Genomic DNA, 21,273 nt, shown 5'->3' on the forward strand with positions numbered 1-21,273 from the left:
CACACATCGTCAACAAGTGGAACACTGGAAACAGCCCGGTCCACGGGTACACTATTCTCTGCTAGTTTCTGCATCCACTTTCAATCCCAGCTGTCGGCAGAAACACCACACTCAGGCATACGGCACACCCCAAACCCCCTTCCCTTCCACTATTCTGCCCCTTCCAACGCTCCACCGCGCTCCATCATCTCACGCTCACCCCTGGAAAACGCAACCTTGGCCGCCTCGCTAGCGACCTCTGGGAACCGCCCGCCCACTCTTCCCCTTGCTGACCCGCGATAAGGCACGCAATAGCTCCATCCATCGACCTTGCTCGCCGAGACCAGGTCCGCGCCCACTGAACCCGCCTACTTGCGAGACAGATCAATTAAAAGTAGCACCCTCCCCAGTCGCCCGTCATGGCTGAACACCATCCACTTCCCGCGCTGCCTCCCCAGCACCAGCAACCGAATCACCACTATCACCAACAAGGCCCCGACTCATACGACAACGGCCAGTCCCAATTCCCGCCTTATCAGCAGCAGTACGACCAGCCTCAGCCTGTTCAACCACCTCCCAACGCCCAGGCGCAGTCCCCATCCCACGCCCAGAATCAAACTCCCCATAGACGCTCCAAGTCCCGGCCGAGAACCTTCAGTTTCCAGTCCAACAAATCCCACAAGAGCTCTGGCAGTCACCCCAAGATCGACCTCCACGAGACACCTGAAGAGAAGGAAGCAAAGAGATTACACAGTAAAGCTGATCCTACCGTCGCCATGAGTGAGGCCGAACCTTGTAAGTTACCACTCTCCTGTGATGTCGGTTGTAAGATATCTAACAGCTTCCGAAGCCGCCGTTCAGGCAATGACCAAGACTTCCTTGGCTCCTTTGCGCGCCATTCAGCACAAGGACACCACCGGTGCCCCAATTGGTACGCTACAGCTCTGGATCCGCAAACCTACCCGGTTTTTTCTAACCATGCTTCTCAGCCGAACCCGACCGATCTAATCCCACACGTAGCCGTTGGGAACGACCCCTTGATACCATTCGCAGTTTCGAGGCCGCCATTGATGGAGGCTATCGTGACCGAGACCGGCGACAGTCTTATATTCGCTCAGATACAGAGTCGGTCCAAACATGGAACAGGCGCAGCAGCTACTATGCCAGTAAGTTTATCTACTCACCGATTGATTGCACAGCCTAGCTAATCCATTATATAGCCAGTGGAGGACGCCATCCCCATGACAGCTACTACAACGGTCGCCCGGGCTCGTTCCGTCCCGAAAGCGGTCAGATTGAGATGGGGTCTAATCGACAGAGTTACTACGATCAATACCAAAATGGTGGAGGACATTACAATGGCGGCAACAACATTCCCTACCGACAGAGAGTTCCCAGGACGCAGACCGATCCCCACATGAACGGCTACGCTCGCGGCGATCAGAACATCTATCCCCTTCCCAACAAGGACCGCTCATACGAGACTGTTACATCAGCCGCCGCAAGTGGAAGCTCCGGAGAGCATGCAGGCTACCATACCGATCCGACTAGTAGCGACAATAGCTCTATTGAGCGTGGCGGTCCGGCTCGTAGGCCTGAACCCACCAATGATTATGGCATTGGCTTCAGTCAGGACCAAGGGTACCAGGCGTCTGCTCTCAAGTTTGACAATGGCGCGCCAAATGGAAAGGGACATGCCTATCAAGCTGTGAACAACGGAGCCCAGGTACCTCAGCAACAGAGCGCGAACGTCCTTCGGAGACCAGTTGGCGCCTCCCCACCGCAACAGCAGCAACAGGCGCAGCCTAGACCTGCTGAGCCGGCCAAGAGAAAGAGCTGGTTCTCTAAGCGCTTCAGCAAATCATCTTGAACAACACAAGGCATGAGATATGAGCTGGTTTTCGTTTTAACGTTGTCGATACCCCCATTTTCTTAGATTCTGGATGTGTAATGGTGTTCTCGGGCAGAGATCGGCTTATACCTGATATGCCACTGGTGTGGAGTTGCCGGAGTACCCTTCTCCCCTGATGAGACGGCCGTTCCTATTTTGAGGTGGGTCGTCAATTTGAGAGTATAGCCGAGAGGTATGGCTATCTATTTTCTGATTCAAAAAAACAACGAAATACACACTGTTTGGATCGAGGTATATGCACAGGATCCAGTTTACGATTACGAGGGCGAAGTCGGCAGCCATGGAGGCTTGATGGTGACTTGACGACAATGTTTCATCTACAATGCTTGGGGATGACTTGGCGGTTCAGGCGTTGGAAATTTGGTAAGGCTTCATTATCACACTGGTGTGGCTTTCAATAAGCCAGGTCTTAGAAGAAGACCAGATCAACGTAATATAATCTCCTGAATAGAGGTAAACTTGCCATCAACAGTGTAACATTTCTGATGAGAGAGAGGGATGTGTGACACAACTTTCATTCCTACGGAAACTGTGAAACGCGTTCCAGGCTGCCACCCCAGGCACCAAGGTGTCGATTGACTGCCCGTCCCAAATCTCAACGGTCTTTTTTCCCTTGCTTCTTCGCTTCCAGCTGGTCGCTCTGATCCTCTTTCATGGCAACGATAACATAACTGATCAATACCACGTTGGCCATTACAGCAGCAAGAGCGCCGGCAAATGTCGAATTGCCTGGTTATCAGATTAATCGGGCGCGTCCAATCGTGGTTGGCAGTGGAATGGGAAAGGGCAGAAACACGAGTGCAGCTTACTTACCCTTGAAAAGGAAGTCGACCGTAGCAAAGTAGGTGCCGATGGGCAACACAATCATGGCCAACGTGAATCCAAGAAGCTTCAAGATGACATCCATTGGTACAGCAGGAGTGATGTTGGACTTGTCGCCAGCAGCGGGACTGGCACCAACCACATCATCCTTCTCGAGGATGGTCTTCTCCGAGGCCACGATGCGTCGGGTCGCCATGACGTGTATCTTGATTTGGAAAAGGTGTAAAGTAAGCGCATGGTCTCGTATAGCTTGTGCTAAGGGACAGGAAACTTACAAGGTGTTGATTATCGACGTTGAAATAGGCTCGTTGTCAGTCGAGGACGTTGCGGAAGACCCGGAGTTGATGAACGTCGGTTGGGGCTTATGAGTTTGATGGTCCCGCTCATTGAGCCTTGCTGCTAGAGGTCTCCTCAAAAACGAGACGTGAAGTCAAAAGACAGTGCCCACAGTTCGAAGGGATGATTGTCCGCACGGTGTTTTAATTGATGACGCCAACCACGTGCGGACGCGCTATGGGGATTCGTCTAAGCGCGTTTCTTTGGATTCCCGTGTCAACGGACATGGGGGGGGCGTTGCGATCTGCCCCAGAAAATTCCCACTCCAGTGCCGCCGTCGGTTCAAAATCAATCTCGGCCCTCTCCTGCCAGCCTGCTCAGGAGCGCCCACATCTTGGAAGGCGGCACGGATACCTGCAATTGCCCAATCTGTTGCTCTTTTAACTTGCGATTTCTCCTGCTCTAGCGTTAATTATCTCGCACAGCCTTTCGACAATCGACATCTTCACAGCAGCAAAGTCCTCGAGTCCTTCACTCCTTTGAGCAAACTTCTCCCCGCCTTTGTATATCGACCATTGTCCGCCTTCGTACCTCCGCTTGTCAACTTCCCAATTTCCACCTCACTTCCCACAAGCAACAAACACATCTATACGAGCCATGGTAATCAACTATACCCTCAGCTCCTCACCGCCGCCGGTGGGCAGCTCGGCAATGGGCACGTCACCGATCAGAGGCATTCGTCGCGGTAACGACGCCGACGAGCTCGCCGACGAGACGATCCCCGAATCCCCCTACCAGACACAAGCGACGCAAATTGTCAATCGAACGTCACTCGCGTCCCAAGCCAAGACGCAACCCGATCATTCCTCCTCCCCCTCTTCGCGTTCAGTCATTGAGGTTCCCGCATCCTCGCCGTTCCAGAACAAATCCAGCTACTTCTCACGCCTCGTGCCCCCCGGCTCACGATTTCAGCCGCCCCCCAAGTCACAAGCGCCTTCCAACCCGCGGAAGAGGCCCTCGGCGGAGCCTGTGCTCATACAAGGCTCGTCAGATGACGAAGATGACCGAACGTCCCGTGGCAATATCAGCCAGACATCTTTCAAGAAGCATGTCGCCAACTTTGAGTACGTTTCGGTGGATAAGCTGCAAAAGAAGATTGAAGAGGTTTCTGAGGCGCTCAACGGCACGATACCGGTTCAATACTATAAGGAAGCTTTGACCGCATGCCACAATAATGTTGAGGACGCAATCAACTACTTGTTGGATGGTCGGCATCTGAAGCCCAAAGTCAACAGCTTCGTGAGCTCTACCAAGCCAAGCATAACCGTTGGCGACGAAGGAACAAAGAACATGGACCGCAAGTCAGGCAGACCCGGCTCACCCAGCAAGCCAAAACTACTCGGGCGACATGCCCCGACTCTACCAACACCTTCTCGAAGCACCACCCCTTCACCACCAAAGCCCAAGCGCAGGCGCTTGATGCAAGGTCGTCGCCCCGGTAGATCTCCACCTGCGTCCCAGCAGGCTCACGAAGACGAGCCGTCCCTAGACGAGCTTGCCGCCGACAAAGTGGACGAGCCTATCATCATTCCCGATGACAATGAAGACGAGGATTTTGATAACGAGGATGAATTGAACGAGGCAGTCAAGGACAGCCTGCAGGACAAGGCTCTCCAAGCCATCAACACCAGCTCGATCGCGGATCTGTCAGCCATGACGAATATCAAGATGGACGAGCTGAAGATTATTGAGACGAAGAGGCCTTTCGATACCATTAGCGAGGTACAAGCCGTTTCGGTGGCCAAGAAGGCAAACGCTCGCAGCAGGAGGCCCAAGGTTCCAATTGGAGAGACCCTGGTCGATGCAATCATGGAATTCACTCGCAGCGTCAATGCCATTGACGAAGTGGTAGCCGAATGCGAGAAGAAGGCGAACAAGGTCAAACAGGAGATCAGCCGATGGGACCTCGATGTTAAGGGTCAGAAACGGAGCACACAGAGCTCCTCCACTAACAGCGACCTCCCCCTGACACCGACAAGCTTCCACACTCAAAAGCTTTCGGAGCCGCCAATCTCCTGCCAGCCGGAGTTCATGGATGGGCACTGCACTATGCGTCCCTTTCAGCTGTTCGGTCTCAACTGGATGTCCCTCCTGTACAACAGTGGCTACGGATGCATTCTAGCCGATGAGATGGGTCTAGGCAAAACTTGCCAGGTCATTTCTCTCATCTGTCATCTTGTCGAAAACTACGAGAAAACCGGAAAGGGTGAGAGGCCGTGGCCCAATCTTGTGGTTGTACCACCGTCGACGTTCTCAAACTGGATGGGAGAGTTCCAGCGCTTTGCTCCCGACCTCTCGATTCTTGCATATCAAGGTCCTCAAGCCGAACGTAGAGAGATAGCATACGAGATGCTCGAGAACCCGGCGGACTACCACGTCGTCTTGACAACCTATACCCAAGTCGGCTCCGAGGAGGACCTGGAGGCTCTCCGAGAGTTGCAGCCAGCCGCAGCCATCTTTGACGAGGGGCACAAGATGAAGAACCCCAAGACCAAGATTTACAAGGACTTGATCAGGATCAAGGCCGGTTGGAGAATGCTTCTCACCGGAACACCTGTTCAGAACAACTTGATGGAAATGCTGGCGTTGTTGAACTTCATTGACCCACTCCAGTTCAACGGTCGGATGGACCAGCTCCAGTACATGTTCAGCCAAAAGGTCACCATTCGCGATGTCAACAATGGTGCTTTCCTCTACGGCGAGCGTGTCAGCCGAGCCAGAACGATTCTGGAGCCGTTCATCCTGCAGCGTCGCAAGCAGCAGGTGCTCTCTGACATGCCGGCCAAGATTTGCAATGTCGCATACTGCGATCTGGCACCAGGAGTACAGAAGGAACTGTACGAGGACTACGAGCGACTTTTCAAGGCTGGCCCGGTCAAGAAGACGACAACCGGGCGTCAGAGCGACCAAAACAACAGCTGGATGCAGCTTCGGAAGGCGGCTCTTCACCCGCAACTATTCCGTCGTTACTTTGACAACAAGAAGGTTGAGAAGATGGCGAATATTTTGATGCGAGAGGTTCCGCAATCCGAGCTGCAACAACCGCGGATTGACCATCTCATTGGGGAGCTGCAAAATTCTTCCGATTTCGAGCTGCATCTCTGGTGCCGTGATTACGCTTGTATCAGGCATCTTGACGTCCCTGAGGGTTCTTGGATGGACAGTGGCAAGGTCGTCAAGCTACTAGAGCTCATCCACCAGTATCGCGACAACGGCGACCGCGTCCTCGTCTTCAGCAAATTTGCAAAGGTCATTGAGATCCTACGGGAGGTCCTTCACACTGATAACATCAGGCACTGCGTCTTATATGGCCAGACCAACGTCGCCGAGCGCCAGGATCTGATTGACGAGTTCAACAACGATACAGATATCACAGCCTTTCTGCTCACGACGGGCGCTGGTGGCACTGGCATCAACCTGACCTCTGCCAATAAGATCATCATCTTTGATCAATCCGACAACCCGCAGGACGACATTCAGGCCGAGAACCGAGCTCACCGCCTCGGCCAGACGCGGGATGTGGAGGTGATTCGCTTGCTGACATCGCACACCATTGAGGAGCTCATCTACAAGGCCTGTCAGAAGAAGATTGAGCTCGCCGAGAAGGTCACTGGTGCGGTGGAGGATTTGGACGACAAGAATGCCGAGGAGAACTTGGAGAAGGAGGTTCGAAAGATGATGGCGGATCAGTTGACTCCTTCATGATTCGACGTCTTCTCATCTTGAGACAAAAAGAGATCATTTTATTTGATTCGACTCGACACACTTTCCGCATTCATTCCGGTTGACCGCCTTTGCGGCCCACATTACATCCGTCCAGCGTTGTTCAGAGTTGTACGACATAGTACCACAACATTAAGAGCGAGCGAGTAAGGGGTCCAGAAACATTTGTATTAATCATGGCAAGAGAGACATGAGGCACCACTAAGAGTGCCAGGTTTATATTTCAGAGATGACCGGCGAGGAGGGACCCAAGACAAGAAGTGAGTGGAGGGGAGGCCGCGGGGAGAGGCGTGGGTAGTCCTCCTCAGCTTTGGGATAATGGTCCGGACAAAGGATAGAAAAGACAAGACTTATTCGGTCTAGACGATAGACGAGGATCGGGACCTATCAGGGCAACCTCGGCTGAATGAACTACATGAATTGCATCAAGTCTCACACGGTCCCCCGGGCCTCAAACTGCTATAAATGGCGGCTTACGAGCCAGCCGACATTGTTGAATCAACATGGTATTAGGCAGTGAGGTAGACAATTAGGATTGGTGCCCCTTAGTGGTAGTGGCACAGAATCTAAAACTACTACATAAAGTCAAGCCCTTTTCCTGATCTTCGCAAGCAGTAACAACATCCCATGCGTCGATGTCACTGTGCTGCTGCTCTTGCTTCCCTAGCAGCTTTAGATTGTCGAATCTGTGCCTTGAGTTTCCTCGAGTCGGCTCTCCTGTTCCTCGCGCGCTCTTTGGCTGGATCCGGTTGGGCCTCTTCACCCAGCGTTTCAAAGGCCTTCAAGTCTGCTAAGAATCGACGAATGCGCACACCCGTCTTTTGTCGGATCCATGCGTCGACCTCTTCGTTACAAGCAGCCGATATGGCGATGTGGAGACCTCGCAAAACATCTCTGTCATCAATGTCTTTGTCGTCCTGCTCCTTGGGGTCCGAGTTATCACTACCTCGCAGCGGTTCTCGTCCCTCTTCGGGTTGTTCAGCTGAGGGTAAGGGAGCTTCCTCGTCAACGGGCTCTGGGAGTGGCTCGTCATGTTCGGCTTCTGCAGCCATGTAGGGAATAGCTTGTGCCTCCAAGTCTTGTCCTCTGAGTGTCTCATGCCTGGATCGCCTGGCTTCTTGCATCTCCATTTCCCGTGAAGCGGCTTCCATGGCTACCTCAAGTGACGAGGATGAGCTCAAGGTCAGTTTCCATGTGGACGGTAGAGCAGGGTTAGGTGTCATAGTTCCGCGACTCGTCTGAGCCGACCGTTCTCTTCTTTCCACTTCTGTTGCGGGTCCCGGTAGGCTTCTGAACATCCTCCCAGATTGGAAAATTGGCGGATGCTCAAAATCCGTTTGTGTAGGCTTGTTCAGAAGAGCGGCCTTTTCCTTAGCCTTGCGTTCAGGCTGCCTAATCGAAACCCTGAGAGGCTTGTCTACAACGTCAGCTGGCTGTTTCGATCCTGTGGAGATTTTGGTGTTGTATGACTCCTGAGCATGTACTTCGACCGTGTTCTCGTCTGACTCTGATAATACGGTGGCTTTCACTGGTCTTTTGGCTATGACAGGAAGGGCTTTATCTCCTGGTGGGAAGTTTTCCTGATCTGAAAACACGTTTTGCTGAGACTCCTTACGTATCCCCTTAGGGCCTGAAGATTCGAGCTTTGGCGCCTTTGATTGCTTCCTCGAACGATCGATACGAGCTTGGGCCCTTGGAGGTATGGGCGGTTTATTGTCCTCCAAGTCGTGAGGTACCGCTTTCCTTGGAGACTTGCTTTTGGGACTTGGTGCTTCTGTCTCGTTGCGAGAAGGGGGAGCCTCCCTGAGTGGCCGATAGGTTGATGGACGCTGTGCCGTGTTGCCGTGCCATGTTTTGGCTCGAACATCTCGAGAGGCTTTCTCACCTTTGAAAGAGTCAGCAACGATTTGGCCGACGATTATAGAGCTCGACTTACGCCAGCCCTGTAGCGCCTCTGTCTTCTGGGGGTAGACTGGTTCCCATTTTGCCAATATCTTGTTTGGCGTGTCAATTGTTGTCGGCGTCGGAGCGGGAGGTAGCCGACCCGTTGTCATGTCGATCGATTGGTCTCTCGTATTTTGGAAGCAAGGTAGGTTACAACATCTCGAAGTAGAACTTTCCTTCTTGGCGGGAACTTCGTCGATGAAGGCGAGCTCCCAGGCGTCTGGTTGTGCAAAGGCAACCTGCGTACCAGAAGTTGATGAATTGGATGAGCTTGTTGAAGCGCTCCTCAAGCCATTAAGCTGAAGGTGGCCTGGTTCAGCTTGTTTTCTGGTGTCCCTAGAGCGATTCGATATTGGCTCTGCTTCGATGTCTGGTGGATTCTTCGTCTTCATGTCCTTTTTGGGAGACGATTTGGGCGGCGACTTCTGACGCTGCTGTTCAGAAGTCACTGCTAGACCAACAGCTTGGAACTGTTCCTCATACGGAAGAAGAGCTGTAACTGTGTGAATCGATGTAACCGACTCTGGTGTCGGGGTAGAGACAGGTAGCTCTCCTGCAGCTTTTCTACGTTCAGCATATATCTCTAGTTGCCGTGCGAAACGATTCACTTCCCGGCGCCGGCTGGAGGTTCTCGATGGAGGTTGAGGTGCTCGGAAAGATTGATTTGATGATCTATTTGATGGCGAAGCAACAAGGGATACTCGGCTTTGCTGCGAAAGACTCCGACGAACAGCTTCCTACAGCTGTGGATCAGCAACTCCGAATCTTCTCTCGTGGGATGCCACCGATTCGCGGTGCTGAAAGGTGTGGCCAGGATCCGCCATGGCCGACAGAGGGTGACCTCGGATTCTGGATGGACTGTTGCCAAAGTTGGGCGCTTTTGGCTGACTTGGGGATCCCGAAGGACCTGCAACTGGTCTTCTACGGACGGGACGTGGCTTTGATGCCCAATTTGGAACAGCACGTTGGTAGCGAAAAGAAGAGCCTCGTGGTCTCGGCGATCTAGGACCGGCTTGAACCGCAGGGTCCATCGCGATATACCACGCAGGTGGCGTCCTTTTCATTGAGGGTCTGTTGTGCCTTCGAGAGGTCGGCGTCAAGGGCTGAAGAGCGTCCGAGGCCACAATACTGCGCAGTCCTTCTAGCTCTCGCTCTTGGGAGACGATGATCGGGACAAGTTGGCTCGCTCTTCTCGCGGATGCTACAGTGATACGAGAGCCGGTAACCTTACCGGATGGGAGCCTGGCTCTGCTGGCGCGCTCTGTATGTACAATTATGCGTTGCTGACGACGGAGACTCTCGACAGACCGACTTATGGGCTTGCGGAAGACGTCTTCTGCTGCCTGGTGTGCTTGTGTCGGCTCAGATTTAAGAATGGGCGGCGGTGGTGAACAAGGTGAAATACAATTGCAGTCTCGGAAGACTCTGTCGCAATCAAGCATCGTCCATGCTCGCTGCACTGGAATAGTAGCGATGGATCCAAAGAAGAATTTGCGTTGGTATCATGTGGTTTAGGTAACAAAAACGTAGCATAGGAGAGACATATGGTGATACAGAGGGGAAGCAGTCGGTGCTGTGCCTTGCGCGTGGCCCTGGACATTAAAGTCGACGTTCCTTCCCAACATTACACGGAACCGTGTGAAGAAGGATGTGAATAAGCCCGGTTTCTTGGCATGAGGATGGTGGTTTCTTCACCGGCTGATGTCCTTGATACTCGGTGAAGAGTACGTCTCAAGCTGGCGGCGGCCCTTCCGCAATAAATGCTCTACAACGGAGAAGTCGCGCTTGTCAACCGTAATGTACCTTTCAAACTCTGTCCTAATGTGTTGGTCAGAATGGTGGTGAGCGGTACATAAGAAAGCTGGTGCACAAGCTTGCCTGGCAAAAGATTGAAAATGAGGTCGTGCAGTCTATAACAGTATTAACATCTCACATGCAAGTCGAAGACGTTGAAGAAATGTTACCTCTGGCTTCTTCCGTATTTCCCGGATACATTGTCGATAGAGTGCCAAAACCTCCCGTTGAAGGCCAGAAAGACCGCGCTTCGGTACTGCCATCTCGAACGTCAAATCGGCGTTACTGCGGAAGGAATGCTCTTCTGATGGTTCATGAGAGGACCGTAATGAGAAAGTTCGAATGTCGAATCATTGATGTCAACCATGAGAAAGAGAGCTCCATCGGTGTAGCTCGGGCCAATGAGGAACGGCGGAAGTCGGAGGTAGATTGGATGACTCAGCAGCGGCATTGGCATTGGCATGATGCTGGAAGGAGCAAAAGTAAGTAGTGCCCCGTCCCTTAAAGGGGTGTTTGAGCAACCCTGTAGTCTTATGAACCCCGTAAAGTACTCTCTTCTGCCTGTCCATAGCAGTAACCCAGAAACTGTAAACTCTAGCTGTTGATGCTGGAAGGAGCTCCTCGGAATTGTGGAGTCGCATCCGGAAGAGGTGCACACCTGTAGTGCTGCGCAGCTCAAGGCGTAATGATGCCGATGCATTAGCCGGCGTGCCAGAGTGCTACGCAATTCACTTCGCTCTGGCACATCTGACGCCGAACAGCGAGCCGGGGTTTAGCTCTGGAATCCGTGCTCTATGGGGGGAAGTGTGGGGTCGAAGGATAGTAATCGGAGGCTTCACGTTCGTGGGGTCCAGTCGCTACAGCGTCCCGTCTTCGGCTCCTCTCCCGATATTCGTCACATTCCATCACCTGCAACATATTCTTATCTATTGTACCGTTATCTTGCTTTGTTTCTTCTTCAGCCTGTACCACAAACTTGCAGTTGATTAGTCGTAAATATGGCCTCATTTTCCGTGAGTCAATCGCTGCTCAGGAGTGACTGACAGCAGCCGATATACTGACTCTCACACCAGAGACTCGTTCGCTTCCTTGCCCGGGACGGCAAGACGTACTACGGCGATGCAATTCTGCCGAGCGGCGTCACTGACATCGCCAAGGCGAGGCAAGCCAGAATCGTGACGGGCGACATCTTTGGAAGACACGACGTCACAGAAAACGTCGCCGACATCCGCCTTCTGCTGTCCCCCCTTGCGCCTGAGCACGTCAAGACTGTACGGTGCCTCGGTCTCAACTATGCCAACCACGCCAAGGAGGTGAGATTAGAGCCAAAGAACCCTGGAAATGACTCTACACAAATAGCTAACAGCACCCCTTAGTCAAACATGGCAATTCCCAAATTCCCAGTTCTCTTCGTAAGTCGTCGTCGTTCGTTGAGGAAAGAAGAAAATGGTAGACTGATTTCTCCCAGTACAAGCCTGTGACCTCTCTGGCTGGACCGACTGACCCTGTTCCCGTGCACCCGATTGCTCAGACTGGCAGCACGCTGGACTACGAGTGTGAACTGGTCATCGTCATTGGCAAGACCGCCGCGGACATTTCCGAGGACGATGCCCTCAACTACGTCCTCGGCTACGCCGTGGGCAACGATGTGTCACACCGCGAGTGGCAAATCCAGCGTGGCGGCGGTCAGTGGTCTCTCGGGAAAGGCTTTGACGGCTGGGCGCCGTTCGGGCCTGGCATTGTGACCAACAAGGTCATCAAGGATCCTCAAAACCTCAAGATCTTTACCAAGGTCAACGGGGAGACCGTTCAGGTGGGTGTTGGACCGCAGGCAACGAAGTGTGGGTTCAGAACTGACGAATGGGCCAGAATAATAACACCAAGGACATGATCTTTGGCATCAAGAAAACAATCTCCTTCTTGAGCCAGGGCACTACCCTGCTCCCGGGAGACGTCATCTTCACCGGAACGTAAGTAGATCAACGAAGAGCCCTAGCCGACCCCATGACTGACGGTATATGTAGTCCCGAGGGCGTTGGCATGGGTCGCAAGCCCCAATTGTGGCTCAAGGACGGAGACGTTGTTGAAGTTGGCCTTGAGAATGTGGGCTCTTGTATCAACAAGATTGAGTTCAGCAAGGTCAAGTCAAAGATTTAGGGATGGAGCTGAAAGTGGCGGGGAGGTGCATTGTACCAATTGCTAAGATAATGGTCATTTGTCAACTGAAATCTGTTGTTTCATATGGAGTCTAAACAAACTTGGCTGAGGCAGCGAGATGGCGCTCCCCGAATTTGCGGCCGAAGTAGCACGCGTTGGCGTATCGAAACATAGAGAACCTGTAGATGCCTGATGCCGAGTTCCTTGGAAGGTGGCAAGCTTCCTTCATTATGAGCTATGCAAATTGCGGCGGCTCTTCCCATCATGGAAAGTACACACAACATGCGCAATTGGTGAAAGAGTACCTCATGCTCAGACGACATCAAAAAAGAAAAAAGAAAAAAGAAAAAGCACCTTAAAAATGTATCGAATTGGTTACTTTCGTGCATCCGCCGATAATCGAAATCGGGTCCCTTGCTAACCGCGGAGAGTCATGGAAGGCAAGGATGATAACCACTACACTACAGATGCTGGTGAAAATGGCAACGGGTCTGGTACCTATGGATCATTGAGCCAGGCCAGGCAGGAATTATCGGTTTGTGGTCCGTGCACCAATCTCAAACTCTAGGCAGGCGTTCCTCATCCTCACTCTTTCGTCTCTGTCCAGCTTCAGACGGAAATCAGAAATCATAGACGGAAGAGAAAGTCACGCCTTTAAACTTTCATCTAGAGCTATTTTGAATATTCTTTTGTCATTTCTTTATATGCTCTAGGCTGACACCATTCCAGCTCCCTACCAAGGACGTCAATCTATGCCGTAATCGGCGGAAACTCGGCCTGCAAGGCACAGCAGCGCGAGTACGACATGATCCCACGACGTATTATCACCGACTGGAACATTTCACCATCAGCCAAACTATCCATAACCAATCTTCAGGAGGCTAAGCGTTGCGTGACATACCTTCTAACGGCACCAAGCAACCCCTTCGGTGACCAACTGCGGCAGTTATTACAGACTGACCTCCAGGGCGCACTGCACTGCCCGCGCGCTAAGTAGCCGAACGTGCCCAGCTCCGCCCCCAACGCCAACGCAGCCCACTCGCAGCCAGTTCGGCCTTCTTCGCGATGTTTATCTTCAAGACACGAGACTCAACCAACCAGGTCTCGCCTCGCGACATCGTGCTTGACGAGTCTGCCTTGATCTAATCAGCTCCCGGTTGGCGGGCTACCAACCCATTTTGTCCGCGGCCAAGTTCGCAAAACGATAGAGCCGATCTTGGCCGCCGCCAATGCTATGTTAACTTTATGTGGTGTTTCTCCATACCACCTCCACGCCTCTTTCGACAATCTAGCAGTGCAGCTGGGGCAGATTCAGCCCTGTGGTCTGTGAGCTGTCATCAGGGTGCCTCGTCGTTGATCCCCAAAAAAATGGGGATCTCTTCAAAAGCTTGTCATGAGGCTCGGAGGAGCCGCCAACTGCACCTTGGCTTCCTTCATGCTCCGCTTTCCGCTCACGCCATGTAGAGAGACTCTTACGTTTCGTTGGTGGGATTGATTAGATTCTCCATATCCATATCTTCCGCCAGGGCTCTGGTATGAGACACACTTCTACCTAGATAGATACTTTTCCCGCTCTTGATGGACTGTTCGGCGTGGCGTTTAGTTATTTGTGCTCTTCTCTCCGTTCTCTATCGGCGAAGAGCCAAAATCTACATCCTACCTAAGACAGCATCTTATACCCAAGTACATGACGACAACCACGTCGACCGTCGTCGAGATGGAGACTGCGACGAACGTGCCCACCCGCCTGGAAGACTACGTGGGGTTCTACGGCGACCCATTTGTGACCCTACGAGACTTTGACGATGATGAGGTGAAGCCTACTCTGCCTATCACCAACAAAGAAATAACAGCTCAGAATCCCGCCGATGAGAATGAAGCAAACGAGGCGAATTCAATACAAGAGGGTGAGGATGAGGATGAGGCCCGGTGGACTGAATACAACCCGCCAGCGTCCCTCAGAACAGCGCCAAACCTCACTAACACGGTAGCCCTCGAGATCCTCCAGGTCTCCATCGAGAACCTTCAGGCAAGAGCCGCCGAGGAAAATCAGCGGCGGCAGCTAGAGGAAGATGAAAAACAGCGGGAAGCCGAAGCAGCAACCGCAAACGACGAGGGAGACGGCACGGTAAAGGAGCCGTATCTTCCCATCATCATCACTAGTCCGGACGGAGAACCCGGTCCATCGTCGGCGCTCGAAACGGAAGAAGTTGATAATGTCGAAGATCTCAAGCTGTTTCCCGAGATGACGGGAGCGGGCGAGGGCAGTACCTTGTCACAGGGGCTCATCGTCTTGCCATTCCAGCCCAAGAAAAGAAGCCGCTTCGCCCTGACGAGAATCTTGCAAAAGATTGGTGAAAAGGATGTTGCGAAGAAGACGTCCCTTTTCGGTGGTAACTCGAGCAAGACGAGCCTGGAAGCAGCAGTGTCTGATGAACCCGCTCCTACTGTCACAGAAAAGCAAAAGAAAGCTCCTGTTACTGTGTAAGTCACATCCCCCTTACCCCCTTTTCCAACACTGAACCCATTCTCGACATCTAACACCAAACCCACCAGCGAATGCGTCTCCTGCCTTGACGACTTCAGCCCAAAGAAAGTCATCAAAGTCACATGCCACAGCTACTGCCCCGACTGCTTCGAACGCCTCATCTCCACAGCCGTCCAAAACGAACAACACTGGCCCCCCAAATGCTGCCTCAACCCGATCCCAACCCGCCTCTACCTCCGCAAGATCTCCCCCGACCTGGAAAAGACCTGCAAAGACCGCGCCGCCGAGTGGGCCATCCCCGTCGCCGACCGCATCTACTGCGCCGAACCGGCCTGCGGCCTCTGGGTGCGCCCCGAACACGTCGACGCCGCATCCCGCGTGGCCCGGTGCCGCGAAGGACACCGCAGCTGCAGCATGTGCCGGGGACCCCACCACGCCAACGACGCAGACTGCCCGCTCGACCGGGACCTCGCGCTGACGAACGCCCTCGCCGCGGAGGAAGGGTGGCAGCACTGCGGGCGGTGCCAGGCGCTCGTCGAGCACCGCGAGGCGTGCCAGCACATGACGTGCCGGTGCGGCTACCAGTTCTGCTACGTCTGCGGCCTGCGGTGGCGGACGTGCACTTGCACCATGAACCAGCTCGAACTCATCAAGAACGGGGCCGCGGCGCGGCGGCGGGAGAGGTTGCGGCGCGAGGCCGAGGCCGAAGAGGAGCTCCGCGACGCGTTGCGGCAGATTGAGGAGTTTGAGCGCGAGGAGGCGCTGAAAGCCGAGTTGCTGCGTCTCGAGATGGAGAGGCTTGAAGAAGAGGCGCGCATTGCGTGGGAGGAGGAGCGGGCTCGGCTTGAGAGTCTGAGGCGGTACGAGATCGAGGTGAGGTTCCAGGAGCTGCGCGAGCTGCTGGACCAGATTCACGACCTGCAGGAGTTCCTGGTGCGGTACCAGCACGATAAGGAGAAGGAGCTCGCGGCCAATGAGGAAGCCATGTCGACGGCGGAGCTCGAGTCGAAGCAGGAGGCTGAGCAGCGAGCCCTCGTCGAAACGGCCGCGGATAAGCTAGCCGCCAAAGTCAAGAGCCTGACGGCGGAGTACGCGGCCCGCGTGCTGGCGGAGCAGAGGACGGAAGAGGCGTACCTCCGTCAGCTGGAGAGCTTCTTCGCGGACCGCCCCTCGAGCGAGGCGCGCATCGAGGTGCTGATGCGGGAGTTCCGCGGAACGATGGATAAGGGATGGCGGGCGTGGGAGCGGTGGCGGGACGAGGAGGTGGCGCGGTACAAGCTCAAAGTCGAGGAGGAGCGGACGATCCGGGAGGAGATTATGTACAGCGTGCGGAAGCGGCACGAGGAGAGGCTCGAGAGGGCGCGGGCGGAGCTCGAGAGGAGGCAGGCTGCTGAGATTAAGTGGGTGACGTTGGTTTTTGCGGAAAGGATGCGGATGCTGGATGTGATGGAGAGGGCGGAGCTGGAGGGGGAGGGGGTGGAGAGGAATGAGGCTTTGGTTGGGGTGAGGGATGATGAGGCCGGGTCTAGTTGACGGTGGGAAGGCGGCCTGGTCTACCTGATCTTGGCCGTCACGCTGATGATGTTCAAGAGTCGACTTGAAAGCTAACAGGTTTACGCAGATGTGATAGCAGAGCATAGCAGTAGGCAGTTTGTAGCGACTGATATTTGGAAACACCTTGCTGGGAGGTTTAACAGTTTATAAATCACACTTGAGATGTTAGCAAGGTGATCTTGACGCTTAATTCTTTATTAGACGTTGGATCAATGACATGGAGTCAACCGACATTGTCACGTCCTCATGAAACCAGATAGTAGATGACACAAGATGTCTGTATACTTGATCGTATCATTATAAAAGGTCTGGATCGCATGATCTCTGTACAACATTAAATAGTGGGGGTATCTGCATGCTCGTATATGCTTTCATGTCACGGAGCTTCAAGCCCGTGAGATGCTAAATTGGGAGAAGGGAAATCCCCAATGCGATGGTGCCAAGCACACACACATAGCCTCTCTCAACCGCGCTTGTGCTCCAACTCCTCGGCCTCGTGACCGAGCTTGATCTCCTGCTCGACCTGCGCGAGATCGAGGTCCGCAACCTGGGCGTCGGGGCCGTCGATGACCTTGACGAGCTCCTCGAGCGTAGGGCCCTTTGTCTCGACGTAGAAGAGGTACACAAAGACGAGTTCGAGGAAGATCCAGCACTGTGAAACGCAATATCATTAGCCAAAATGTTCATTGACCTCGAAGCAGAGTGAAAACTTACAGTGTAGATGAGGTACAGCTTCCAGGTGTGGCCGGTAAAGTAGTCAAACGCGTAGGGGTTGGCGTAGTTGTTGAGCGTGAGGGCGGCCTGGACGGTCAAGTTGACAATCATGAGACCCTTGGCACGCAGCTTGTACGGCAGGATTTCGATGGAGTAGCTGATGAGGAGACCGGACCACGCGAAGGCGTAGAAGAAGCCAAACAGCCAGATGAAGAAGATCATGGCGTAGTTGGAGCCGGGCGAGCCGTGCTCCTCGTACAGGCCGGCAGACAAGGTCCAGAAGACGAAAGTCATGAGCATGCCGCCCGTGGAGGCGAGGAAGATGGGTCGGCGACCGAAGCGGTCGACCTGCATGGCCAAGGTCAGGGAGGTGACGAGGGAGAGACCGGTCTGGCCGGCGGAGAGGCCGAGGCGGGCGGTGGAGCTCTCGATGCCGGCGTTGGCATAGAGGATATTTGTGTAGTTTGAGATGATGGCGTTGCCGGACCACTGCGAGAAGAGACCGAGGGAGATGAGGACGATGAATCGGTACTTGTTGCCGGCGGTGCGGAAGAAGTCGAGGTAGCTGCTGCTGTTCTTGGCGGCGATCTCGCGCTTGATGGTCTCGCGAATCTCGCGGAACTCGAACTGGACGGTGGGGTTGTTGGTGTCGCCGTTGGCGTGGTACTTGCCCAGGATCGCGAGGGCCTCGTCGTGGCGGTCCTTGGCGATGAGATAACGGGGAGACTCGGGAACCCCTGTTTTGATAACCAGTCAGAATCTGACGGAGAACCTCGATTCATGAAGATGACTTACAGAAGATGAAGGCGAGCTGGATGACGGAGGGCACCGCCTGGCCAATGGCAGGGATACGCCACGACCACTCATTTCCGAGGAAGTCGGTTCCGAAAGAGAGCCAGGCGACGACGAGGGCACCGACGTTCCACAAGCAGTTGTAAACCGTCGTCAAGCGAGCACGATGCTGAGGGTGGCAAAGCTCAGCGAGCAACATGGGCGACGTGATCTGGGCAAAGGAGTTGCCGAAACCAAGAAGGACACGACCGCCCATAAACACTGCGAATGGTCAGCCTCTGAGAAACCGCTGCTACATCTTTGTAGCTACTTACTGCCCATGCTTGTGCAGGCGCCCTGCAAGACGGCACCGGCAACCATGATCAAGCAGCCGATGACAATGGGGATCTTTCTGCCAAAGTTGTCGGCAATGAAGGGGCTTCAAAAGGGTCAGTAAACTTGTCGATCGCCCGGGGGCTTCGTGTGAGAACGTCGCTTACACAATAGGAATCGAAACCAGACTGCCAATTTGGTAAAAGGCACCGAGAAGACCGAGCTGGCCTCCCTTGGGGTGATCGAAGAAGGACTGCCATGAGTCGAAGTTCTGGACAGAGTTGAAGAACATGCTACAAATCACGTTACTGTCAGCAAACGGGCCTGATTGTGTTCTCTTTCATGATCGTTTGCGCAACTTACCCATCGTAACCAGTAGTCGCGGAGGCAATGCAAAGGACGAAGGCGTAGAAGTAAAGCTTCCTCAGACCGGGGTCCTTCACCCAGTTGACCTTCTCAAAATCCGGCGCCTCTTCCTGAGCTATGACAACAGCCTCGCTGTTGGTCTTCTTCTGTGTAACGCCCTTGAGGAAACCCATTTTGGCGTCTGCTCAATGGAGCTATATATCGTGTGTGGGTTTGTCGTGGTAAGTTGACGTTTGGCTTTTTGCTGGCGACCAGAGCAAGGGCCAGAAGCAGGTCTCCGTGTTGTTTTGGGCCAGAGGATGACTTGAGAGGGACCGACAGGGCGAGAAGAACAACTTCAATCTACGACGCGGGGTCTCCAGGTCTTATTATATGGAGCTGTGGATCATAAGACGAACAGATGGGAAGCAAAGAATAAACAGTGCGAACAGTCTCAGACGGGGCACCGGACCGGGAAGGCCTAGGTCTAGAGACCGGTCTTCTTGGGGGCGGGGGGGTGTTGGAAGCTGGAACCACTTGGTTGGGATCCTTTGCGTGAAATCCTAGCGGAGGTCGACCGGTTCCCAATCAGCTGTCAATATCATAGCGACTTTGAGAATATCGTCCTGTTCGAGGACGAAGCAGCCTGCCGGCCCAGGTAAATTGCCAGGCCCATGGAATCTCCTAGTGCGTACGCGGCGCAGGGGATTGCCACTGTCTCCCGGCAAAATGCGATGGGCTTGAACCGTTTCAAGACAAAGCTTCGCTGCCAAGTTTGGCTCCGAGAAGTATCAAGTCACGAGGGGCGGGAGGCTTTCCTCTACTCTCTACCCGTACGGCGTACACCTATCCGAACTAGGCTCTTCCCCAAGAAATCTGCTGCCGTCCGAACGGGTGAATGCGAATCGGACACCTATTTCTCCAAACTTTGGCAAACGTATTTTGCCGGGCGCCTGTGTGGACACTTCAACCCACTAGACAAGGACAAGACTAGATGGGAAAAGGGCGAAAGGTGTGAGAGTTCCCACTTTGCTGAACGTTCCCCCTGGGGTCCCGTGGAGAAGGAGGTGGAGGTAAGCAGGGAGGTTGTCTTTCAAGTGGAGACTGCGACGGTCCCGCCCGTTGTCCCATTCTCTTTCCCCAAGGTGACTCGACACGCTCGACTACGACTGAAAGTTGTAAACATACGTGTATGAAGATTGAGGTGATGAGAAGGCCATTTCCGGGAGCTTCTCAGTTGACGTCAATGGCTGAGGTTTCGGACAAGAGGCTGAAAAAGACGGATAGCTTTTGCCGGCCGCTCAAGAGTTAACCCCAGAGATATCCTAGCAAGTGAGGACGGAGAGAAAAAGAACCGCAAAATTAGACGAGTTTGGGGTTGACTAGTCGACCGCTGCGGGGAAGACAAGGCCGAGGTGGACGACTCATCGCTAAGCTAAAATCGGTCGTCTTTACCACTAGAATGTGGGCGCTGGGAACATGGCGACTCGACTTAAACCCGGCATGACGCTTCCGTGACTCGCCAGGTATACTCCGTACACTTTCTATTCCGTGTGTTTCCGTGTGCCGTGCCGTTGCTGGGCCGGCTTGATGCAGTGATCACGCCGGGGCCGCAACGAAGTATCAGTCAATGGTTGCTTCTCACGCGTATTATCCCAATAATTTCTGGGGCAAATGAGAGAAAACTTACTCGCCACGTGAAAACGGGAAGCTCTTTCGACGCATGAAAAACAGTAAATGCTTCAATAAGGTGCTCGGTACTCATGTCCGGGGACCAAAGTTTGCTGCGATGAGGCGGTAGGCCAAACCGAAAGTGCAGACACCTCCGTCCCGTCGATGCAACTTTGTCGAGGAGCGACCCCTGCTGAGAGAGACACCCTCGGTAAAGCTTTCCACCGTGCCATTGGTGTTATTTTGAGGACACGGGTTGCGGGCCTGGTACCAAAAGCTAGACGGGCCTTTTGCGCTTACTCAAAACCACTGAGGCGTACTCAGCTTCTAGAGACAAGTCTGCTTCTCACACGGTGAGTAATGGCGACGTGATATGCCTCTTGACGCCGTATGTCGCTTTCAGCGCGATCAGTCCTCGTGCCGGCGGGATGGATTCCGCAGCAATGGGGCGACAGCGGGTGCATGCGAATCTCTCGTAACTTGGTCGGCCGAGAACCGCTCCTCTCTGAGTACCCATAGACCCACCCTCCCCAAGGTCATTGAGGGTGTGGATTCGTGGGCGTGCGCTGTGCGGAGGGTCACCATGAGGGCCAAGATTCTTCCGTCGATACTGCTGCTCGACTGTCAGTCGATCCACGATGAAGCGGAACAGCCCGACTTTGCATTCCATCCCGCCCTGTAAAGAGGACTCGAGAGTGGTAAGGCCTGCCATTCTCAGTCAGATCACTCC

General features: G+C 53.8%; 8 protein-coding genes across 8 annotated transcripts; 4 read left to right on the plus strand and 4 right to left on the minus strand.

The window, feature by feature from the left end:
• Nucleotides 1–398: 398 nt before the first annotated feature.
• CTAM01_10563 (uncharacterized protein) lies at nt 399–1,849 on the plus strand (the record flags this gene model as incomplete). Its single annotated transcript, XM_060526578.1, has 4 exons — nt 399–774; nt 830–910; nt 969–1,145; nt 1,200–1,849. The coding sequence occupies 4 exons, from the start codon at nt 399–401 to the stop codon at nt 1,847–1,849; spliced, it is 1,284 nt and encodes a 427-aa protein (XP_060378826.1).
• Nucleotides 1,850–2,486: 637 nt separating this feature from the next.
• On the minus strand, nt 2,487–2,909 carry CTAM01_10564 (vacuolar ATPase assembly integral membrane protein VMA21; the record flags this gene model as incomplete). Its single annotated transcript, XM_060526579.1, has 2 exons — nt 2,487–2,620; nt 2,705–2,909. The coding sequence occupies 2 exons, from the start codon at nt 2,907–2,909 to the stop codon at nt 2,487–2,489; spliced, it is 339 nt and encodes a 112-aa protein (XP_060378827.1).
• Nucleotides 2,910–3,646: 737 nt separating this feature from the next.
• Nucleotides 3,647–6,754, plus strand: CTAM01_10565 (SNF2 super family protein; the record flags this gene model as incomplete). The annotated part of the gene is made up of 1 exon (XM_060526580.1): nt 3,647–6,754. One exon carries the CDS (start codon nt 3,647–3,649, stop codon nt 6,752–6,754), a length of 3,108 nt encoding a protein of 1,035 aa, XP_060378828.1.
• Nucleotides 6,755–7,410: 656 nt separating this feature from the next.
• Nucleotides 7,411–9,108, minus strand: CTAM01_10566 (uncharacterized protein; the record flags this gene model as incomplete). Its single annotated transcript, XM_060526581.1, has 1 exon — nt 7,411–9,108. The coding sequence occupies one exon, from the start codon at nt 9,106–9,108 to the stop codon at nt 7,411–7,413; it is 1,698 nt and encodes a 565-aa protein (XP_060378829.1).
• Nucleotides 9,109–10,407: 1,299 nt separating this feature from the next.
• CTAM01_10567 (uncharacterized protein) lies at nt 10,408–10,773 on the minus strand (the record flags this gene model as incomplete). The annotated part of the gene is made up of 3 exons (XM_060526582.1): nt 10,408–10,534; nt 10,595–10,626; nt 10,681–10,773. The coding sequence occupies 3 exons, from the start codon at nt 10,771–10,773 to the stop codon at nt 10,408–10,410; spliced, it is 252 nt and encodes an 83-aa protein (XP_060378830.1).
• Nucleotides 10,774–11,508: 735 nt separating this feature from the next.
• Nucleotides 11,509–12,667, plus strand: CTAM01_10568 (fumarylacetoacetate hydrolase; the record flags this gene model as incomplete). Its single annotated transcript, XM_060526583.1, has 6 exons — nt 11,509–11,523; nt 11,584–11,823; nt 11,887–11,922; nt 11,979–12,323; nt 12,380–12,480; nt 12,535–12,667. 6 exons carry the CDS (start codon nt 11,509–11,511, stop codon nt 12,665–12,667), a joined length of 870 nt encoding a protein of 289 aa, XP_060378831.1.
• Nucleotides 12,668–14,354: 1,687 nt separating this feature from the next.
• Nucleotides 14,355–16,688, plus strand: CTAM01_10569 (IBR domain-containing protein; the record flags this gene model as incomplete). The annotated part of the gene is made up of 2 exons (XM_060526584.1): nt 14,355–15,151; nt 15,224–16,688. 2 exons carry the CDS (start codon nt 14,355–14,357, stop codon nt 16,686–16,688), a joined length of 2,262 nt encoding a protein of 753 aa, XP_060378832.1.
• Nucleotides 16,689–17,172: 484 nt separating this feature from the next.
• CTAM01_10570 (uncharacterized protein) lies at nt 17,173–19,066 on the minus strand (the record flags this gene model as incomplete). The annotated part of the gene is made up of 6 exons (XM_060526585.1): nt 17,173–17,361; nt 17,424–18,160; nt 18,219–18,476; nt 18,530–18,633; nt 18,695–18,820; nt 18,891–19,066. 6 exons carry the CDS (start codon nt 19,064–19,066, stop codon nt 17,173–17,175), a joined length of 1,590 nt encoding a protein of 529 aa, XP_060378833.1.
• Nucleotides 19,067–21,273: the final 2,207 nt, after the last annotated feature.

This window comes from Colletotrichum tamarilloi (genome assembly GCF_030869305.1).
Source record: "Colletotrichum tamarilloi strain Tom-12 chromosome Unknown Scaffold_49.1, whole genome shotgun sequence".
In the NCBI taxonomy this organism is placed as follows: Eukaryota; Fungi; Ascomycota; class Sordariomycetes; order Glomerellales; family Glomerellaceae; genus Colletotrichum; species Colletotrichum tamarilloi.